General features: G+C 39.1%; 1 protein-coding gene across 3 annotated transcripts in view; it reads right to left on the reverse strand.

Annotated features, from left to right (window-relative positions):
- Positions 1-267: 267 nt before the first annotated feature.
- BBOX1 (gamma-butyrobetaine hydroxylase 1) overlaps positions 268-17,223 on the reverse strand; it is a 44,922-nt gene continuing 27,966 nt past the window's right edge. For all 3 annotated transcript variants that reach the window (XM_074149109.1, XM_074149110.1, XM_074149111.1), the window contains exons 4-8: positions 15,408-15,606; positions 7,405-7,510; positions 4,794-4,990; positions 3,907-4,073; positions 268-2,299 (exon numbers count right to left, since the gene is read on the reverse strand). In XM_074149109.1, the coding sequence (XP_074005210.1) occupies positions 2,139-2,299; positions 3,907-4,073; positions 4,794-4,990; positions 7,405-7,510; positions 15,408-15,606 (830 nt within the window). In that variant the 3' untranslated portion in view covers positions 268-2,138. The remainder of the gene's footprint in view (positions 2,300-3,906; positions 4,074-4,793; positions 4,991-7,404; positions 7,511-15,407; positions 15,607-17,223) is intronic.

A 17,223-nucleotide genomic window follows, 5' to 3' on the forward strand; every position in this document is an offset into this window, starting at 1 on the left:
TCACTGACAAAAAATCCCAGCAGTGCAAAACTAGATCCATTGAGAGCTTCATTAGTTTTGATTTTGTGTTTTGTTTTGTTTTGTTTTGTTTTCCCTGCATCTGTTCAAATCTACGGATTTATCTGCACTTTATATGTTAAGTATATGGGACAAACCTGAAAGAATCCAGCTCTAATCATATTTCCAAATATTTTAAAACAATAATGACTTCATATCTGCATACAAGACATTTTGTGTGAGATTAGATATGAACCCAAAACAGTAATCAGATCCATAATGGCTTTTAATAAACAGAATTTTGAATAAACAGTTTTTAGAAAAGCACAGAATAAAAGCAGAAAATATCTCTTCCTTATTAACCATTGGTATAAATTCCAAGATACCTTGTTTTAATGTTACAAATTGCAATCGTCACTAAATTGTTATATGGAATATATCACAGTTAAAGCACAGTACTGCTGGTGTCTTACAGAATATGGGTATCAACCTTTCCTCATCTTTTCCTCCTTTTATAGCAAAGGCAAAAATTACTCTCATGTTTCCAAAATTAAAGGAGGCACTGAGAAATCAAATCGCCGCTAAAAGCCAGTTTTGTTATGCTACATCTTAATGTCAGAACTTTGATAAGAACATTTCACTACTTGCTAAAGAGGAATGGATTCGAAGCACACTATGCCAGGTCATGTCCAAAGCCTAATTTAATTTTATTTGATTATTTAGCTGAGAGATCTGTTGACTGTAAATGATGAGTAGAAACTATGGAGGTGTTTCCGAGCCGATGTTTGGGTATCACTGATGTTGGGTTATTTTGTGTTAACAAATTTAATTCTACAGTTATTTAATTCTGTAGTTGTAGTTCTACTATTTTCGCCTACTAGGAAGAGACTAGGTTTTATTTGACTTTCAGGGAATAGTTTGAAAATAAAGAGCTGAACAGAGCAGATCTGGGGGAGGAGGTGTGGATATTTTGCCAGACTCAGCACAGATGAGAGCACCCTGCTAACTCTGCAGCTAGAAGGACAGTGAAAAATAAACTCGGTGGACATATTGTTGGGTATAAAAACAAGCATTTTAGATTTTTTTCTCTTTCAATTTGGCACCTGAATATAGGGGAAAAAACACTACTTGAGCTACAGTAATTTTTACATAGTGTGATCTCTATTCAGAACACAATCTAGAGGAAAACACCCTGCAGACCAAGTCCTTTGGAGGCATGCTCTTGTATTTGGTGCAACAAAACAGGATCTGAGATCAGTCACCACTTCTCTGTCAGGTGCAGAGTCAATGAACACTTCTTGTGCTTTGTGATTTCTAGCTGCAGAGCAGCAACAGCGTTCCTCTTCCTGACTTAATTCAAAAGTCTGTCTGCCCTGCAGATCTTAATTTCACCTGTGCACAGCATCTGATGGGATTTCTGACCCTATCTGCGACCTCTACACTGGGATTTATTTCTATTCCTAATGCAGAGGAAAATTAATAGGACACATTCTCTGGTAGCTTTATGGTTTCTGAGCTTATGGACTTAGAAATGTAGGAAAAATTATTTGTGGCTGTGATAGGCATCACAAGTACAGCGGGATATACAGAACACAGCGTCTGTTGAGTGAGATCTTGTTTTAAAGTGGAGTTCTACCTATGTGTGTATATAAAAACACTCTGCAGCAGTGGTTGCTTATTTTGATAATGAATTTTAGTTATGATTTATGCAATAAAGAATGCCTCCCTTAAAATAGAGGAAGGTGCTGTTCGTAACAAATCTTAAGTAAGTAATACTTACAAGCCCTTTTTTGATGCTCCCTTTCAAGCTTTCTCAGGAGGGCAGGTATATTTGTAGAGGAAAATTAAGGAATTGTGATTCCCAGTCAGTCCAGTAGAGTGATAATCTTTCAAGCCATTTTGCACACTGATTTTAAAAAGCAAATACACTGACAGAGGTAGCAAGGCATTTTATAGATTTAAAGATCAGGGCACAGATAAGTTGTTATGAACAAGAGGTTTCCTAGTTTATGGAACTCAAAAATATATTTGTGATGTTAGTTTCTGAAAAGAAAATACTATTTTTAAGGGGTTTGTTTTTTTTTTTTTTTTTTTTTGAGGTTAGACAATCTAGGTTTGGCTCATCTTAATTAGCAGAAAGCTCAGTCGCTATTCAGGACCCTCTTCCTGAGGAGCCGGAGCCTTGACATGACCACATCCCAGTCTGCATAGGCACCTTCCAGGTGACGAGTCACTTCTGATCCCGACGGGTAGCTTTGGCGACCATGAAGCACGCGCCAGTTATCAAACGTCACTATGTCTCCTGTAGAGAGATTTCACAAAGTTTAATATTTGGTACATTACAGTTGATTCCTTCAAACAGATAGCATGGAGGTAGATGTATATCAACAGTTAGGGAGCAATACTTTCATGTAGCTCGGCTGGAGATACACAGCAATGACACAGTAATTTTAATTTAGCTGGTCATTCTCAACCAGAGAGGGCAGGTCCCTTTAGACCTCTGCTGCTTTTTTTGTATAACCAGGAATTAAAAAGCAGAGTGGTAGGAGAGTCCACGATGAAAAAAGCAGGCCTTGAAGGGAAAGGTGACTACAGCAAATTCACTGGAAGGATAAAGACGGGGAAAGCCACTAGGATGATTTTTATTTGATCAGACTGGTACTATTCGTAGTATACACATTCTGCATTACTACCCCTGTTAAGAGAATTTTATGAAAACAAAGTCAAGCCATTGAAAGTTAGGAGATCACGTAATTAAGGCTAGCATGCCATTTTAATTCTTCTCCCTTGTGTGCCACCATTATGATAAATCTCTAATTAAATAACCTTCTAGTCTTTCTTTCCTTCTCCCCCTCCCCTCTACCACCATTTTGGTGTGTTAATTGATGGGATGGATGGTACTAATGTAATGTCAGGTACTTTGTCTTACCATTTATTATGTGGTCTTATAAATTATTTTATTGCACATTCCCAATAGAGAGACATTCATTTCCTCATAGACATTTTAAGGACACTAGTATCATGGTACATGAGGCAGATACGCTAATGAATTTACTTTTGTAACATCTCTTGAGAGATGAGGGACTATTCATATCTTTATTTTATAGCTGGGGAATGAAAGAACAGAGATTAAGGCCAAAGTAGTTAAATATATGCATGGACTGACTTTTAAAGAGTAAAGGGCATTTTTTGCAGCGTGTTTTATGTTCAAAGCACAGCCCTGTACAACTCTAGATGAAGTTTAGAGCCTTTAGCGCTTCTGCAAACCTGCCTCCGTATGCCTTGCACAGGCCACCCAGAAAAAGCAGCACAGCAGCAGTGGCCTGCGGTAATTCATCCATGCATTTACGCTGGCGTTCGGTGTGTAAGCGGAGACGATAACTGAATTCCCCACGGTGCTGTTCAGCCTCCTTCAGCGTTATGCACACTATGCGTCTGTATCACCTTCCAGATGTTCTGCAACTCCTGCAGCCATTGGGAAGGTGCCCCACTAATACTGGTATCAAGCCCAAAGCATCAAATGAAGCAGAGGAAGAAAGTATGTGATGGCGTATCATTTAATGAACAGATGCTGAAGTGGGATGGCACAGCACTCTTACACATGGCATGTCACAACTGTGGTGCTATTGATACGACAAGTTACAATTTCCTACATGGTACGGGGTTTTGATGTAATATCAAGCTACATTGGCCTAGTTAATAGACTCTATTTCCCCCGCCTTTTTTTTTCCTTTATGGTGTAACGATGGCAAAATAAATCTGAGATGAATGTGAGGATGCAGTATGAAATAAAATAGGTGATAGAAGGTCTGAAGTTTCCTCTCCCTACCAGTGCTAACAATGTTTAAGTGTTTTGACTGTTAGGAAAAACACGTGAAAAATCATTGCAAGGAGAAGCAACTTACTGACCTGGTTTCAGCTTGTAAGTAAACTTGTGTTCAGCGTTGTTTAATAAATCATTAAATTCCTTTAGAGCTGCATAAAACGGCCTCACGTTTTCAGCTGGTATGTCAAACACTGTGTCTCTTGTTGCGTTATTATAATTGATGCGAACTGCTTGGCCTCTGGAATCCACACTGTGAAACAGAGAAGGAAAGGAAAAGGAATGTAGTATGTTCTTACTGAAACATTTTAAGATGGTTAAACAACAACTGAACTCTCCTGCTGGAATTTCAGTATGTTTCTACGGCGATTGTTATTAGATTGTTCTAATTGGATTTATTAGATTGTTCTAATTGGATGTAATTAGATGTTCTAATTAATTCAGATTGTTATTAGGTTGGATTTTGATAATTAAGCCTAACTAGGAAAAGGGAGGATGAGGAGAAAGTGTAGACGCTTGATTTCCTCAAACATCAATATTGTATACACTTTAACTGTAGAACTGTAGATTCTTTAAATTCAGAAGAGATTATGAATATATAGTTTTTAATCTAAATGCTTCAAATCATGACCTGTCTTTGGCACGAATCAGGTGTACATCGGCTGGAATTCAGTAACAGACCCAGCTGCTGTTAAGGTGGGTCTGTACCTGGGAGTTGCTCTAATTCCCACCACTTCTTGCTGGTGTGTGGCAAAACAAAATAAGGAAAACTATGGTGTGGTGGTACAAAGCACAGAACAAGCCATACACTGGCAAACACCCCTCCCCAAACCCTTCCAAACCGCCCAAATAACTACAGACCAAGTTAAATCAGTCTTTCCCCACAAGGTGGCAGGAGCAGACCTTCTCCTATCAACATGTAACCCACCATACAACAGGGATTTTAGTTTTCGACGTTGTTGAAACGACTCACTCTATAATCTTTTGTTTACATTGCACAGCAAAGTCACAGTAGTCCACCCCAACATCTGTATAGTCTACAGCAGTAGAGGACAGGATCTGATACGCCTGAGGATTCTGTTTCTTCAGCTTGTTGGATACGTTAAATCCATCCACAACTTCACTTTCTCCTCCTGCAGCTGTTTGCTTTATACAATGGAGAAGCTGAACCTGGAATGAATTAACATCTCATTACGAGAAGAATTAGCTTGCCTATTTAACAGCTCATTAGTATCAGTTCCCTCATATCTGTGGTTCTGGTTTTTTGTTTTGTTTTGGTTTTTTTCAGCAAAAGACTGAGTTCCCACTACTGCAGCTTCACAGTGCTCTGCCACCACTGTCACACAGGCAGAAAATTAAAGTAGCATGTTCATAATTCCGTCCCGTTTGGGATATCTTCTAACGCTTGCAACATGCGAGTGAACTGCAAAGCTCTGCTCTCGCTTCTTTCCTTTGAGTCCCTCTTTGTGGCAGTCATATAATTTTAAATACACTGTGGTCTTATCTCAACAAGGAGGATTAGTTTTCTCTTGCAGAAACAAAACTTACTGTCAATTATCTGCTCAGAGAGGGGAAAAGGTGGCTCTCGTAGAAAGCCACAGGCCCAGCGTCTCTATCATAAAGTGGGATTAAGAATTTCATTTCACAGCGAAAGTGCTGAGGTGTAAGACGGAGCAGAAAGCCTAACCTGGGCTCCTGGGTGCACCAGGGTCAGTCTGAGCTGCTGCCACAGGCAGTAAAACTCCCCGCGGCATTAGAGAGCCCAGCACCACACAAAGTGTAACCATTCACCTCAGCCAAACGACATAAAATACATCTGTCACACCGATGGTAACAGTGTCCACCTTTCCCTTCCATGATGGTGCATTACTTCTGAGACCACGAGGAGGAAAAAAACAAACAAAACAAAAAAAGCCAGGAGGAGAAAGAGGAGCAGAGACCAGGGTTTGCCCCAGAATATCCTCGGCCGCTGGACCTGCAGACCTTGATGGTGGTGATGAAGGGGGAAACTGAAATAAGACTGCAGGAGAGAGACTTCTGTGGAAAGGATGCGAGCGAGTTCGTTCATTAGATGAAGCAGCTTTCTGCCCTCCTGCCATGCTCCTTTCAGCCACCAAGCTGTGGGGAGGGAGGGAGGACTCGGGGCTCCCATTGAAGGGAGCACAAGGCAACCAGCTCTTTTCTTTTGTGGTCACAGCCGGCCTTGCACACGTAGTGTAAGCAAGGAGGGCTGCAATAGTGTACTGCATGGTAAACGACTCTGGAAAAGTTCAAAGGGAGAATTTAGTTCAAATGAGAGCTTAGGTTAATATTCTAGAGAGCTAATATTTCTGCTAGATTTATATAATCAGTCTTATGGTGGGTTCTTGGTATGTTTTGGCTTTTTCGGTTGTTTGGCTTTTCGCGGTGGGGGGTGTTGTGTTTTTTTTTTTTTTTTTAGTTTAATCAGGATATCTCCTGGAAAAATAGTTGCCAGATCAAAACCTAGGAAATCCTAAAAATATTTTTACAGGATGGCTCTGAAACTAATCATCATCCATTTAAAAACACTTCTTCAAATATTTGTAGTAAATATGTCTTAAGAGCTCAAATATTGTGTAATAACTAGATAAATAAAGAAAAGTGCACATTCAGGACAATGTTCAAACATAATTCAATGTGCTTTAATACTTTTATTTCTTGCAAGCACATTTGAATGAAAAAGGTTATGCTCTTTTTCTAGTGTTTCATAGCAGAGTGTGAGCTTTGGCACAGACAAGACAGTGAGCTAATTCACATCTGCTCTCTATTAATGAAGCCCTGTTCCATTCTCACTCCACATTAATGAACAGCAACTAAATGATTTTAATAGGTGATGTTACTGTGAAGTATTTGGCATTTCCTATCACATTGGTTTTTGTTTCATTATAGAAACAACTGACACAAAGTACTCTAAAATATGAGAAAGGGAAATTGTAGGTATGAAGCTTACAGACGCAAACTTTTCCAGGATTACTTTTGTTCCTTTGTACCTGTTCCTACTACTTTCCAGTTCTCTGGTGAATTCTATGATTAGGCTTTGATACGACAGGGATTAGGTGAAAATGTATCTCCTGTGGTGGTTGTTCATCTTTACAAAGTGACCCTTTTTTGTTTACTATAAAGGGGTGAATAACTGTCTAAATTCATAGAAAACAACATCCTAATCATATTTCTTCTAATAAATTCTCCTCCTGAGGTGAACAGATGTCTCCTAAAATGTCAAAACTTCGCTACAGCATTTAGACGCCCAACTTCTTCAATGTGATGAAAGCCATATCAGAAGCACATACAGGACCCTAATGCTTTCTCATATGAAAATATTCTCAATTCTTTGTGAATTTCCATTTAAGAATTACAGCATAGATAATGGGCTTGTTATGCAGAACTTACATTATAATGTGTATATCGCATACCCATGTGTGTATAGATTGTTATGCAGATTACTATAGTTATTTTTACATCGCCCTTTTAAGACAAAATTCAGAGTCACAATGCTAACCATATTTCACAGTATAGGAATATTTCCCTTTCCCCTTTTGTTTTGTGAAAAAGGCTCACCTTACCCCAGGTGGATGCTGCAGAACAGGGTAATCGGTGTGAAAGCATAGTTTCCCAGTTGTGTAAGCCACATTGTTAGCATCTGCTTTGTCTTGCACTTGCCAAGTTGGTCTTTAGAATGAAAGGGAAAAGGGAAAACATGTTAAAACAGCCAGCCAGCGTGCCAGACAGTACACACTGAAACTGTGCAATCACAGGACAAAAGAGTCATTTCATCTTTGAACATGAAAATATTGTAAAATGGTAAGGAAATAATGATTTAGCAGTGTTGCCCCACACCAGAAAAGGCTTATTTCAAGCTAGAAACTTTAACATGCAGAGGGATGTCTGGGCCCAGTGTAGCATCTAGAAGAATGATGGCACTTTTTCCAGTGGTGGTACTTTGCTGGATGCAAAGATCAGTTGAAGCCACTAACTGAGAGGCAGCTGTTAGGATAAATCATCATCTTAATACTGAGGCTTCAGAGATAAAAGAGTCAAAGTTGGCCTATTTCTTTTTATCAACCTTCAATTTTTCCCTGTCGGGTGGAGCACATTATGAATGAAATATGAAATTGTTAAAGGCTATGTAACTTTCCCCCAAAATTATTTTAAAAGCTTTATGATCTTAGAACATACAGAGAATCCTTTGAAGGGGGACTTTCCTGTAACTTGAAGGCTTGCTGCTCCAGGAAGATGTCTTGATGAAAGACTTGTAACTTCTTCCCTTTCTCTGACTCTCTTTCTGAGAACTAACCCCACTTATTTTGTTACATACTTTCTGTCTTCAAATTTGACAAAATTCGGTAGGGAAGTTTACTGATACCAGCAAAAGCAATGGTTACAAAGACTCCCAGCACAATCAAAATCTGTTTTGAGTGAGACACCATGCAGGAGAACTTAAGACCAAGAACCACTGATTTTGTTTGTAGAGTTCACATGACTGAAGACAGTCCTCAGCAGATGCATGTCGCAGATCCAGACATTTGTCTGGAAAAGTGTAAGTCACCATATGCAGTCCATGTAATCACAGGAGCATAAGTGATTTAAAAGAAAATATGAAACTAATTTTCCCTTGTGAAATACTACAGACCAAATATATTATGTTTCAGATGGTGTCTAGCATTACTTCTTAATAATAGTTTAAAAAGAAAATAGGCTAAAGAATGTACAGACCAAAAATGGTTTATATATAATATACAAACATGTTTGTTCTAGAACTGATATTTATTATAGGAACTTTGCAAAATGCTAAAACTAAATTTCTGAAATTGCTAGAGGGAAAATCCCCTTGAATATTTGCAAATGTGTTTAACTGGCTGAGAAAAAAACCTTTTATTATTTGGTACAGCACACACTCATCAGTACATGACTTCAGCACTCAAGTATGCTAACTTCAGCCACACTTCCCTAGTTCCCAATTTTACAGCCAAAAAATAGCACATTATATCATCCCTGTCATTAGTGTTGAAGGTAGCTAGGTTCACTACATCTTCAATTTTAAAGGCTCCAGTGTCACTTGATGGATCTAAAACAATTTAACACATTTTAATTGTCTTATATGCAATATATACAATTGCCGGAATGGTAGTACCTCCTAAAATCATTGTAAAGCTTTGCAAAAGCAATCAGTGCTTCTGTGCTGCTATGCTTGGCGATGGAAGCTGGTCCCTGGGAGACTTCCTTCCATGCAAGGAGCTTCGGTCAAAGCTCAAGTTACCGACTTGAAGTCAGCGATGATTAAAAAGACAAAGTGATGCTAATAGGGAGCTCAGCATTGAATGTGAAAAAAATCAACCTTACTTTGTCAAAGTCTCAACTGAGCTGAAGCACCAACTCAGTCACGGGGAGAGCACCAGAGAACAAAAGGACGAAAATGTGGGTAATGTCAGAGGACTCTTGGCCCTTAGGGAGAGCAAAGTGGGTTGGAATGGTTTATGGTTTAGTAATTAGGGTCAGATTTCAACATCAATTGCTGGGGCTGTTTGACAGAGGAGGAAATTTGGCACCAGGCAGGTGTAGCAATTTTTTGCGTTAAGTGGCAATGTGAGCTCAGTCTCCCTGAGCAGAAAATTAGCCTGTCTGTTACATCCTTAGTCTTGCAAAACTGCTGCACTAGTAGGAACTGAAGCCACACTTGAATCATCTGGTCTTGCACTTTATTAAAAATCTAAGTCTCATTCATAAGTCGTCTGGGACCCATGTCCTTCTCTTGCAGCTGAAGCCCTCTGGGAGGTGCAGATGGTTTGGTTATTTCAGTGGGAGCGCAAGGGCCGTGAAGCAAGCCCTTTGTGCCACCCAAAGCCCTGGAGAAGGCTTCAGAACAGGGGAGGAGCACAAGGTCTAGGGCATGAGAAGCTGGAGAAACGACTTGTGGCGTGACTGGAGACCTTGTTAATGGAGTTGTGCCTCTACAACATAAAGAAAATGGTTAATTTAAAAATGTGGAATCCCCTGATGTTGTTACATACAGAGAATGTTTCCACTTTTTTCAGTAATGACGTTTTAGGTAGCATGTACCAAAGAGACATCTAGACGAGAAAAAAGGCTTTTGTTTTCCCATGTGTCAGAGTTAGATTCATTGCTGTTACATTTCAGTTTAAAATTCATGGCCCTGTTGAGGTAATGTTTTATTTGGCAAGCTTGCCAATTCCAAATTTATCCTTTTATTCATAATATCTGGTAGGCCTTGTATTTGGCTGCTAGTGAAACAGCAAGGGAACTACCCAAAGTTATTATTTTATTACAGTTGTAAAAGCCACCTCAGAATTGGATGCCAGTAAGAAATGAAATTCTGTTTTAGAGGTGAAGAGATGGACTGTAAAATGCTGCTCTGTTTGTTAAGACTGAAAACTCAATGGCGTTTCTGCTACCACGAGAAATATGTAAAAGCAACAGGACTACAACAACTACACTACAGTAACTATAGCTGAAAATGCAACAGGTTAAATTAGGAAAAAAGATACTATAGGGAAAGAAGTCTTTTCTTCTACATAAAGTTTTTAGGCTGGGTTCCAGCTATAGATGGTAAAAAAAATAAGAAATTTGTTCCTTATAAAACACGTACCCACCCCACGCCCCGCCAAATATTCAAAAATAAACCAGAACCATTAAAGTCTTTTTCAAGACTTGATGTGATGAATTACACATTTAACAAACACTGGGTTATTAAACTCTTTGAATACAGTTCTGTAACTTTTTTTCTGGTAAGTTTTGCATGTTACCACTTCATACACATCTATATTAAAACATATGAAACTAGTTTTGTGACTTAATTTTTAAAAAATACTTTATGGATAATTTCTTAAGCCACTACACATAATGATAGAAAGTTTATGCATGATACTGGTTGTATTATCCAGCACTTGAGGAATTCCTCCCTATTGTTATTTTTTTTTTTACACAGAGCTCTTAAGGAAAATACATGATCTAAAGAGTCATTTAAATCTTTTTTTTCTGAAGCATTAACCACAAACGTCATCAGTATGGCAAAGAGCAGCTGAACATCGCTGAAGACGTGCTCTGTGTGTGTGCTCATGCCCAGGGAGGGAGGAGAGCTGGTGGGTAGCCGTGCAGGAGGATGGAGAGCAACCCTTTCGAGCAGGTTTAGTATTTTGCAACCCCCCTTTCTATTTACAGCCTTTACAATTAAAGAAGCCCCTCTTCAGCAGAGGGGTAAGATCATAAACAGTGTCTGACCCCTGAACTGCAGAACTGAAAGCCGAGACATAAGGAGTAGCACACCTGCCCCACATCAGCTCATCGAGTCTGGCTCAGGACCCCGGGGCAGGCTGCCTTTGTGGGCGCAGTTACTTTCTCTCCTTGCAAGTTGGCAACGTATTCTGAAAAACAAACTGTGCTCAACAGCTTTGGTTCTCCCCTGGGGAAGTCTCGGCTCTGCTAACACACACATTGTACCGTCCACACTCTACCCCTTTTTGAACTGTGCCTTTCCTTCAGTGCCAGAGCAGACATCATTTCTCAGAGCTGGACCTTGGTCTGCAGGCAGCTTGTGGACTTCTCCCTGGGGCAGGGCTGGTTTTTGTTACTTGAAATCCAGACTAGTCTGCGAAACTGGTCTTTGGATGTCAGGCTCTCTTTGACCTTATCCTCTTCAGATTTCAATTTAATATTGCAAAATCAACCTAATCATACACAGAAACATAATTAGCAACTGTCAAATGACCTAGAGTAAATCTAACCATAGTGGCTCAATCGGCATGATGTAAACCAGACTTCAAGATTCTCAAATGCTACAGTTGTGTTTAAAAAGCAAAAAGGAAAAAACCCAAACTCAACTAAACTAAATATTCTAACTCATTACGTTTTCTTTTAAATGCAGAATTTGTAGTCTATTGGAAAATTTGAAACCTTCTTTCTGCAGCCTAATAAATACAAGAATTAGCAAATAGGTTCTGGAAAAGCAAGGAGACTTACAGTCTTTTATTGTTCCTTTATTGTGAACCCCTATTACTTAAGAAAACATAAAAATAAGGTTTAATCAACACCAATAGTAAGTCTGATTTAAACAGTGAAAGGAGCTAAAATCATTACTTGCTCAAACGGTGTAGACCAAGGTCACATTTTCAACCTTGATCTCGTATGAAACATTAATGGGTGGGAGGTTCTTTGTAGGATGTATTAAAACGCTTTTAAATATATTTGTATGTGTGTGTATATATATCTATATATATCCAAAAGACTTGGAACTCATCCTGACAAATTACTTTTATTGAAACCATCTTTAAAGAGAGTAAACATTAATTTAGAAGCATAGAATCAGAGAATTGTCTAGGTTGGAGGGGACCTTTAAGATCATCTAGTCCAACCATCAAATTTAAACTGACTTTAAACAACCTGAAGCATTCAACAATCATTACTGCTTATGATCATATTAGGGAAGAGTCAGTGAGGGGCAAGATAACTTTTTTTTTAATTGGGAAAAAACCCATTCTGATGACACAACTGATAAACTGGTAAGTGTCCCTAGGGCAGTCTCAATCTCTTGCTAGCTGAGCTTAGACAAGGAAAGTATATGCTAACAGGTAATGCACATTTATACAGTAAGGGACTTTTCAGTCTCTTACACATAGCAGAGTTATCATATGCTGGATGTTGCAGACAGTTGGCAGTGATTTTAAACCACAAGGACAATTAAGAGCTGAGGCAGAGCACCAGGCAGAATGGTAGATTCTTTTATCTTACAGTGCTGCTGAGTTAAATATCAAAAACTTTTGAATGCTTCAGTGAAAAACATGTTGTAAGGCACAGCAGATGGACAAAAGGTGAAAAAGAGTGGGCAGCCATGTCAAGAACATTAGTCAAAAAGATCATTTCCAGTTTTAGGATCTAGGAACTTCTTCTAGATGCAGTTCCTCATCCCTGAAATTTAGGAAAGCAGCTAAAGGTTCTGTTGTAACCCATGCACAAATCCATGCTATCTGTTGAAGGGGCTGTATGGGTTGGTTTTTTTTGTTGTTTGTTGTTTTGGTGTCTCCCCGCGCCCCACCCCAGAGGTATTTTGGAGATAATATATATTTTCTTTCAGTGGTATGCTTTAACAAAGAACCAACATTTTTTGTTGTTATGTGGGGCTTGCTATATTCGTTCCTAACTCAAGATGGTTATGCAGCTCTCTGGGTACAAACAGAATGAATGTTTCAGCCTTCAGACATCAAGGAAAGCTCGGTGAGGGCGTGAAACCTAAGTATCCCCTTATATCTGTTATTAGGATCATGTCAAAACAGAAGTAGAAAGCAGTAGTATTTGCATAATGACGCAAGCTTTAAATTGAGACCATGGTAGACTGCCAAACATAGAAGTGCTTAACATTGAAGGTGGTGAGGCACTGGAACAGGTTGCCCAGAGAAGCTGTGGATGCCCCATCCCTGGAGGTGTTCAAGGTCAGGCTGGATGGGGCTTTGAGCAACCTGCTCTAGTGGGAGGTCTCTCTGCTCAGGACAGGGGGCTGGAACTCGATGATCTTTAAGGTCCCTTCCAACCCAAATGATTCTATGATTAGGAATGCTTTTAACAGTAGAAAATGTTTCGTAACACTGGATGAGGTTTCCAAGTCAAGCAGGGGGTTCTGCTCCTATTTATTTCTGTACAATTAACCTGACTGAATCCCAGTTAACTTTGAAAACCACTTTTCCTTCTGGCACAGTAGGCGGAAAGGGGAAACCACACCTTAATGAAAGTACATTATCTTAACTACCCTAGTATATTTATACATTACTCCCTTTAAATCTTTACAAATATTTATCATGGCTGCTAGAATTGACAAAAAAGCTTCATAATATTATGGTATTTTGAAGCAGTTATTCTCTCCATCCCCTCCTTTGGGAAGACAATAGAAAAAAAATTAAAATGCCGTTCTCACAAGCTGTTCTACATGCTATGAGTTCACTTCAGTTTCTGCTAATTTCTAGAAGATTTCTTGAGCCAGCTTTCCTGATTTGAAGTGCAAGAAAAAATTCAGCACAAACAGGTTGACTTTCAACATAAATGAAACAAAAATGAAGGATGGAGATTGGGTAAGAAGCAACATATACACTGCTAGAAGTTGCTAGTATATCATAATAGCTATTTCTCTGCCTCTTGAAATTACTCACTAAATCTAAAAGCCAGTGCCATCAATGACATCATTAGCTAATGATGGAAAAACACTTGCAAAATGAAGATGTAACAAAAAGTCTTAATAAGCATTATAGCTTGAAGAAGGGACCTTTTGCTCACCTCTCTCTCTCCCCCCAGTTAACATTCTGAGTTAATGTATTTCTCCTGGTATCGCAGTGCTGCTCTTACCAACCTCACCTGCATTGCATATTCCAGCAGGGCTCACAGGAGTGTTAAGAAGCAGAAAAATCTTCCCTTCTGATTTGTAGTCTTGAGGGAATGTGGTCTTTCTGGCCAAGGTTGGATTTTTTTCCCCACTTCTATTTATTTTCTATTTTTTTTAGACAAAGGAGGAGACACGTGGAGACATGGCCCATATGGTTTGTTTGATTATTCTCTGAACTAGAGGTAAATCCAAGTGAAGAAGAACTCTAGCCAATCTTTTATTCTATTATGGGGGAGAAGGGACCTTTTCAAATGGGAAACCCTGAGTGTTTCTGGTTTTGGTGGTTATTCAGGCACCAAGAAATCACAACTATATTTAAATGTTACTATGTTTAAATTCACTATTTCTGTGAATTGCTTTTTTTTTAAAGAATAAGCACACATACAAGGAATAGGGTTTTTTACAGATATTGTAAGAAGTTATACCAACAGCTCGGGATGAAGGATGGGGCAGTAAGTTAGCTAATGACATTGCTCCTTTACTTAGCTAGATGGAGGTCACTGACACAGCTCAGCAACCACCATCACTTGTTTACTCACCTAGTAGGCGCTTGAGGAGGTAGAGGTTCAGCTTACCACCTCTTGCCATCAAAAAGATGATTTACAAGTTCCGGCTTGCACTCCTGCAGGCTGAGCTCTTACTTTTACAAAAAAAGCAGTCTAAAAAAAATGCTTGCTGGGACTGGTTGTGGCTTTCCAGAGCAGACTCAGCTGAAAGCAGTGAAATGGGTACTCTCCTCATCTTCTCAGTGATGTGAGACACAATAACATCATCTAAGTCTTACCTATTTCCATGACTCAAAATCAGGCTAAGAAAAAGATTCAGTACAGGTAACTTCCTCTATTCAGAAGGAGACTAGATTAGGGATTTTTGATTTTGTCCATGGTATAGTTAAGTAGAGTGATCTTGTGGCTTTTATTTGAAATCATCTGTTTTCAGGCATTTTTCCTTCTCTCGGCAGTTGATGTTATAGCTGCTGGTCTTTACATACCCTGCCTGTGATAGCAAAGCAACCCTCTCATAGAGAATATTAATTGGCACCACGTTTTCTAACATGCACAGAAGAAAAAAACGTCACCTTGTTTTAGTAAATTAATCCACAAAAGAGGTCCAGCAAGCTGAAGTGAAATACGTTAGAGGTAATTACATAGCCAGCAAAGCAAGGATATTAAAAACCAAACTCACCCATAGAAAGTCAGACGCAGGAACCCAATCCGGTGGCCAAGTTTAACCAACTCTCCCTGCCTAGCAGCAGCTCCTGTTAGTAGCACGATTCCTACTTTCTTTAGGGCGCACAGCCACTTGAAAGCACTCTCATCATTGTACATGACTTCTTCAAAAGGTATTTTGGGAAGCTGCAGGTCTGAGCCCCAGTACTGGCGTTCTGAAAGGGAAGAAATACAGAGACAAGCACTTAGCTGTTTTAGCACCAAAGCTCAGGACATAGTCGAAGTATGAAGTCAGTGGGATTTCTGTGCATTTGTAAACGTGCCCTCAGTCCTGCAGTCAGCCACCTGAAACTGGGCCCCTGAGTTTGCACAGATAACAAGCAATATTTATGATGAAATTCAACAAAACATTATAATAAAGAAATTTTAACTCAGAAGTTGAATGAAAGACCTTTTGAAAGGGGTATTTTTTGTTAACAGTAGATCAGAACTGTGCATATTCATTTTTCTGTCTGTACTGGTGAACCACAAGAGTGAAAATTTGAAGCTAAGCCTGCTTTGAAACTTGCTTGTCTAGGTAAAGTACCATGAAGCACCCTGACATCTCCCTCAGAGGTATTATCGTATGGATATATCATAATGAAAAGATTATATTCCTGATGAAGGAACAGGAGAAAACACACATCAATATAACAGCTTAGAAGCAGAGTAACTACCTCAATGGCATAAATGACCAATCAATTTTCTTTTGTAGATTTATCTTTATGAAACTATATGTAGTTGTGTTACATTCTGCAGGACAGTGTAATTCCTTGTCTTTTCCTCTGCAGACTTTTTTTGTGAGCATTTATCTTATTTCAGGAAGATGCAAAGGAGAGCCCAAGATCTGAACAAATCCAGGGTGAAGAAAATGATGGAAAGATTGAGTGGTGAGTAAGAAGTTATGTAGCTATGTCATGCCTATTCTCAAGCAAAATTGATTACAAGAGCGTATGACAATAGAAGAGTGTTAGAACTGCTCTACCGGAATCGGGTGTTCGCTTGCCGAATAGGCCTTGTGATATGAAAGGTGGGAACCAGCAGCCATTTGCTAGAGGCAGGTATAGACTTGCGGGCAGAATGGAAAGGGCTTTTGAGCCTGGCTTTCCTTCAGATGTTTTGCTGCTCCCCTCTTCTTTCTTTTTGTCCCCTCAAGTCAGCGACAGCTGCACAGCACATCACCCAGAGCTTTAGAAGTAGCGAAAATCTGTGCAGCTTTAAAAGTAAATGCTGCTTAACCTCATCCTTTTATGTATTTACAGCTGCCCAAATACTGCTAAATCTGTATCTTTCACTAACAGTGTAGCTATACCTGTATCTACAGATGGGGATTTTTAATGTGTGACCAATTCCTACTACTATTTTCTAGTATCTATAATGGTTATTTGATTTGATTTAATAATGCTTTTTAAAAATCTCATAACCTATCCTAAAGCAATCACATTCTGGCTGAGTTGGAGAGTTCTTAAATAGGTAAGTCACCTAATACAGAGAGGAATACTAAAATACTGGGTCATAACTAGAAAGAAAACCAATTATTTTCTCTTAACTGTAGTATTTTCTGAGGAAGAATGTACTCTGGTGTCAGACAACATGGCCTTCTATCCATTTGTAAAGATACTCTACAGAAGAGACAGCCATAAACATACACTGACAAAGTAATAATTAGATATAATTGTGAAATCTAGGCAGATTTTTCATTTTATGAAGGGATACGTGATCCAAATCTCATCTTCCAACATGAGGAATTTCTGAAAATTATATCTAAAGTTTTCTGCTTTCAACAAAACTGT

This window comes from Numenius arquata, chromosome 6, assembly GCF_964106895.1.
Source record: "Numenius arquata chromosome 6, bNumArq3.hap1.1, whole genome shotgun sequence".
In the NCBI taxonomy this organism is placed as follows: Eukaryota; Metazoa; Chordata; class Aves; order Charadriiformes; family Scolopacidae; genus Numenius; species Numenius arquata.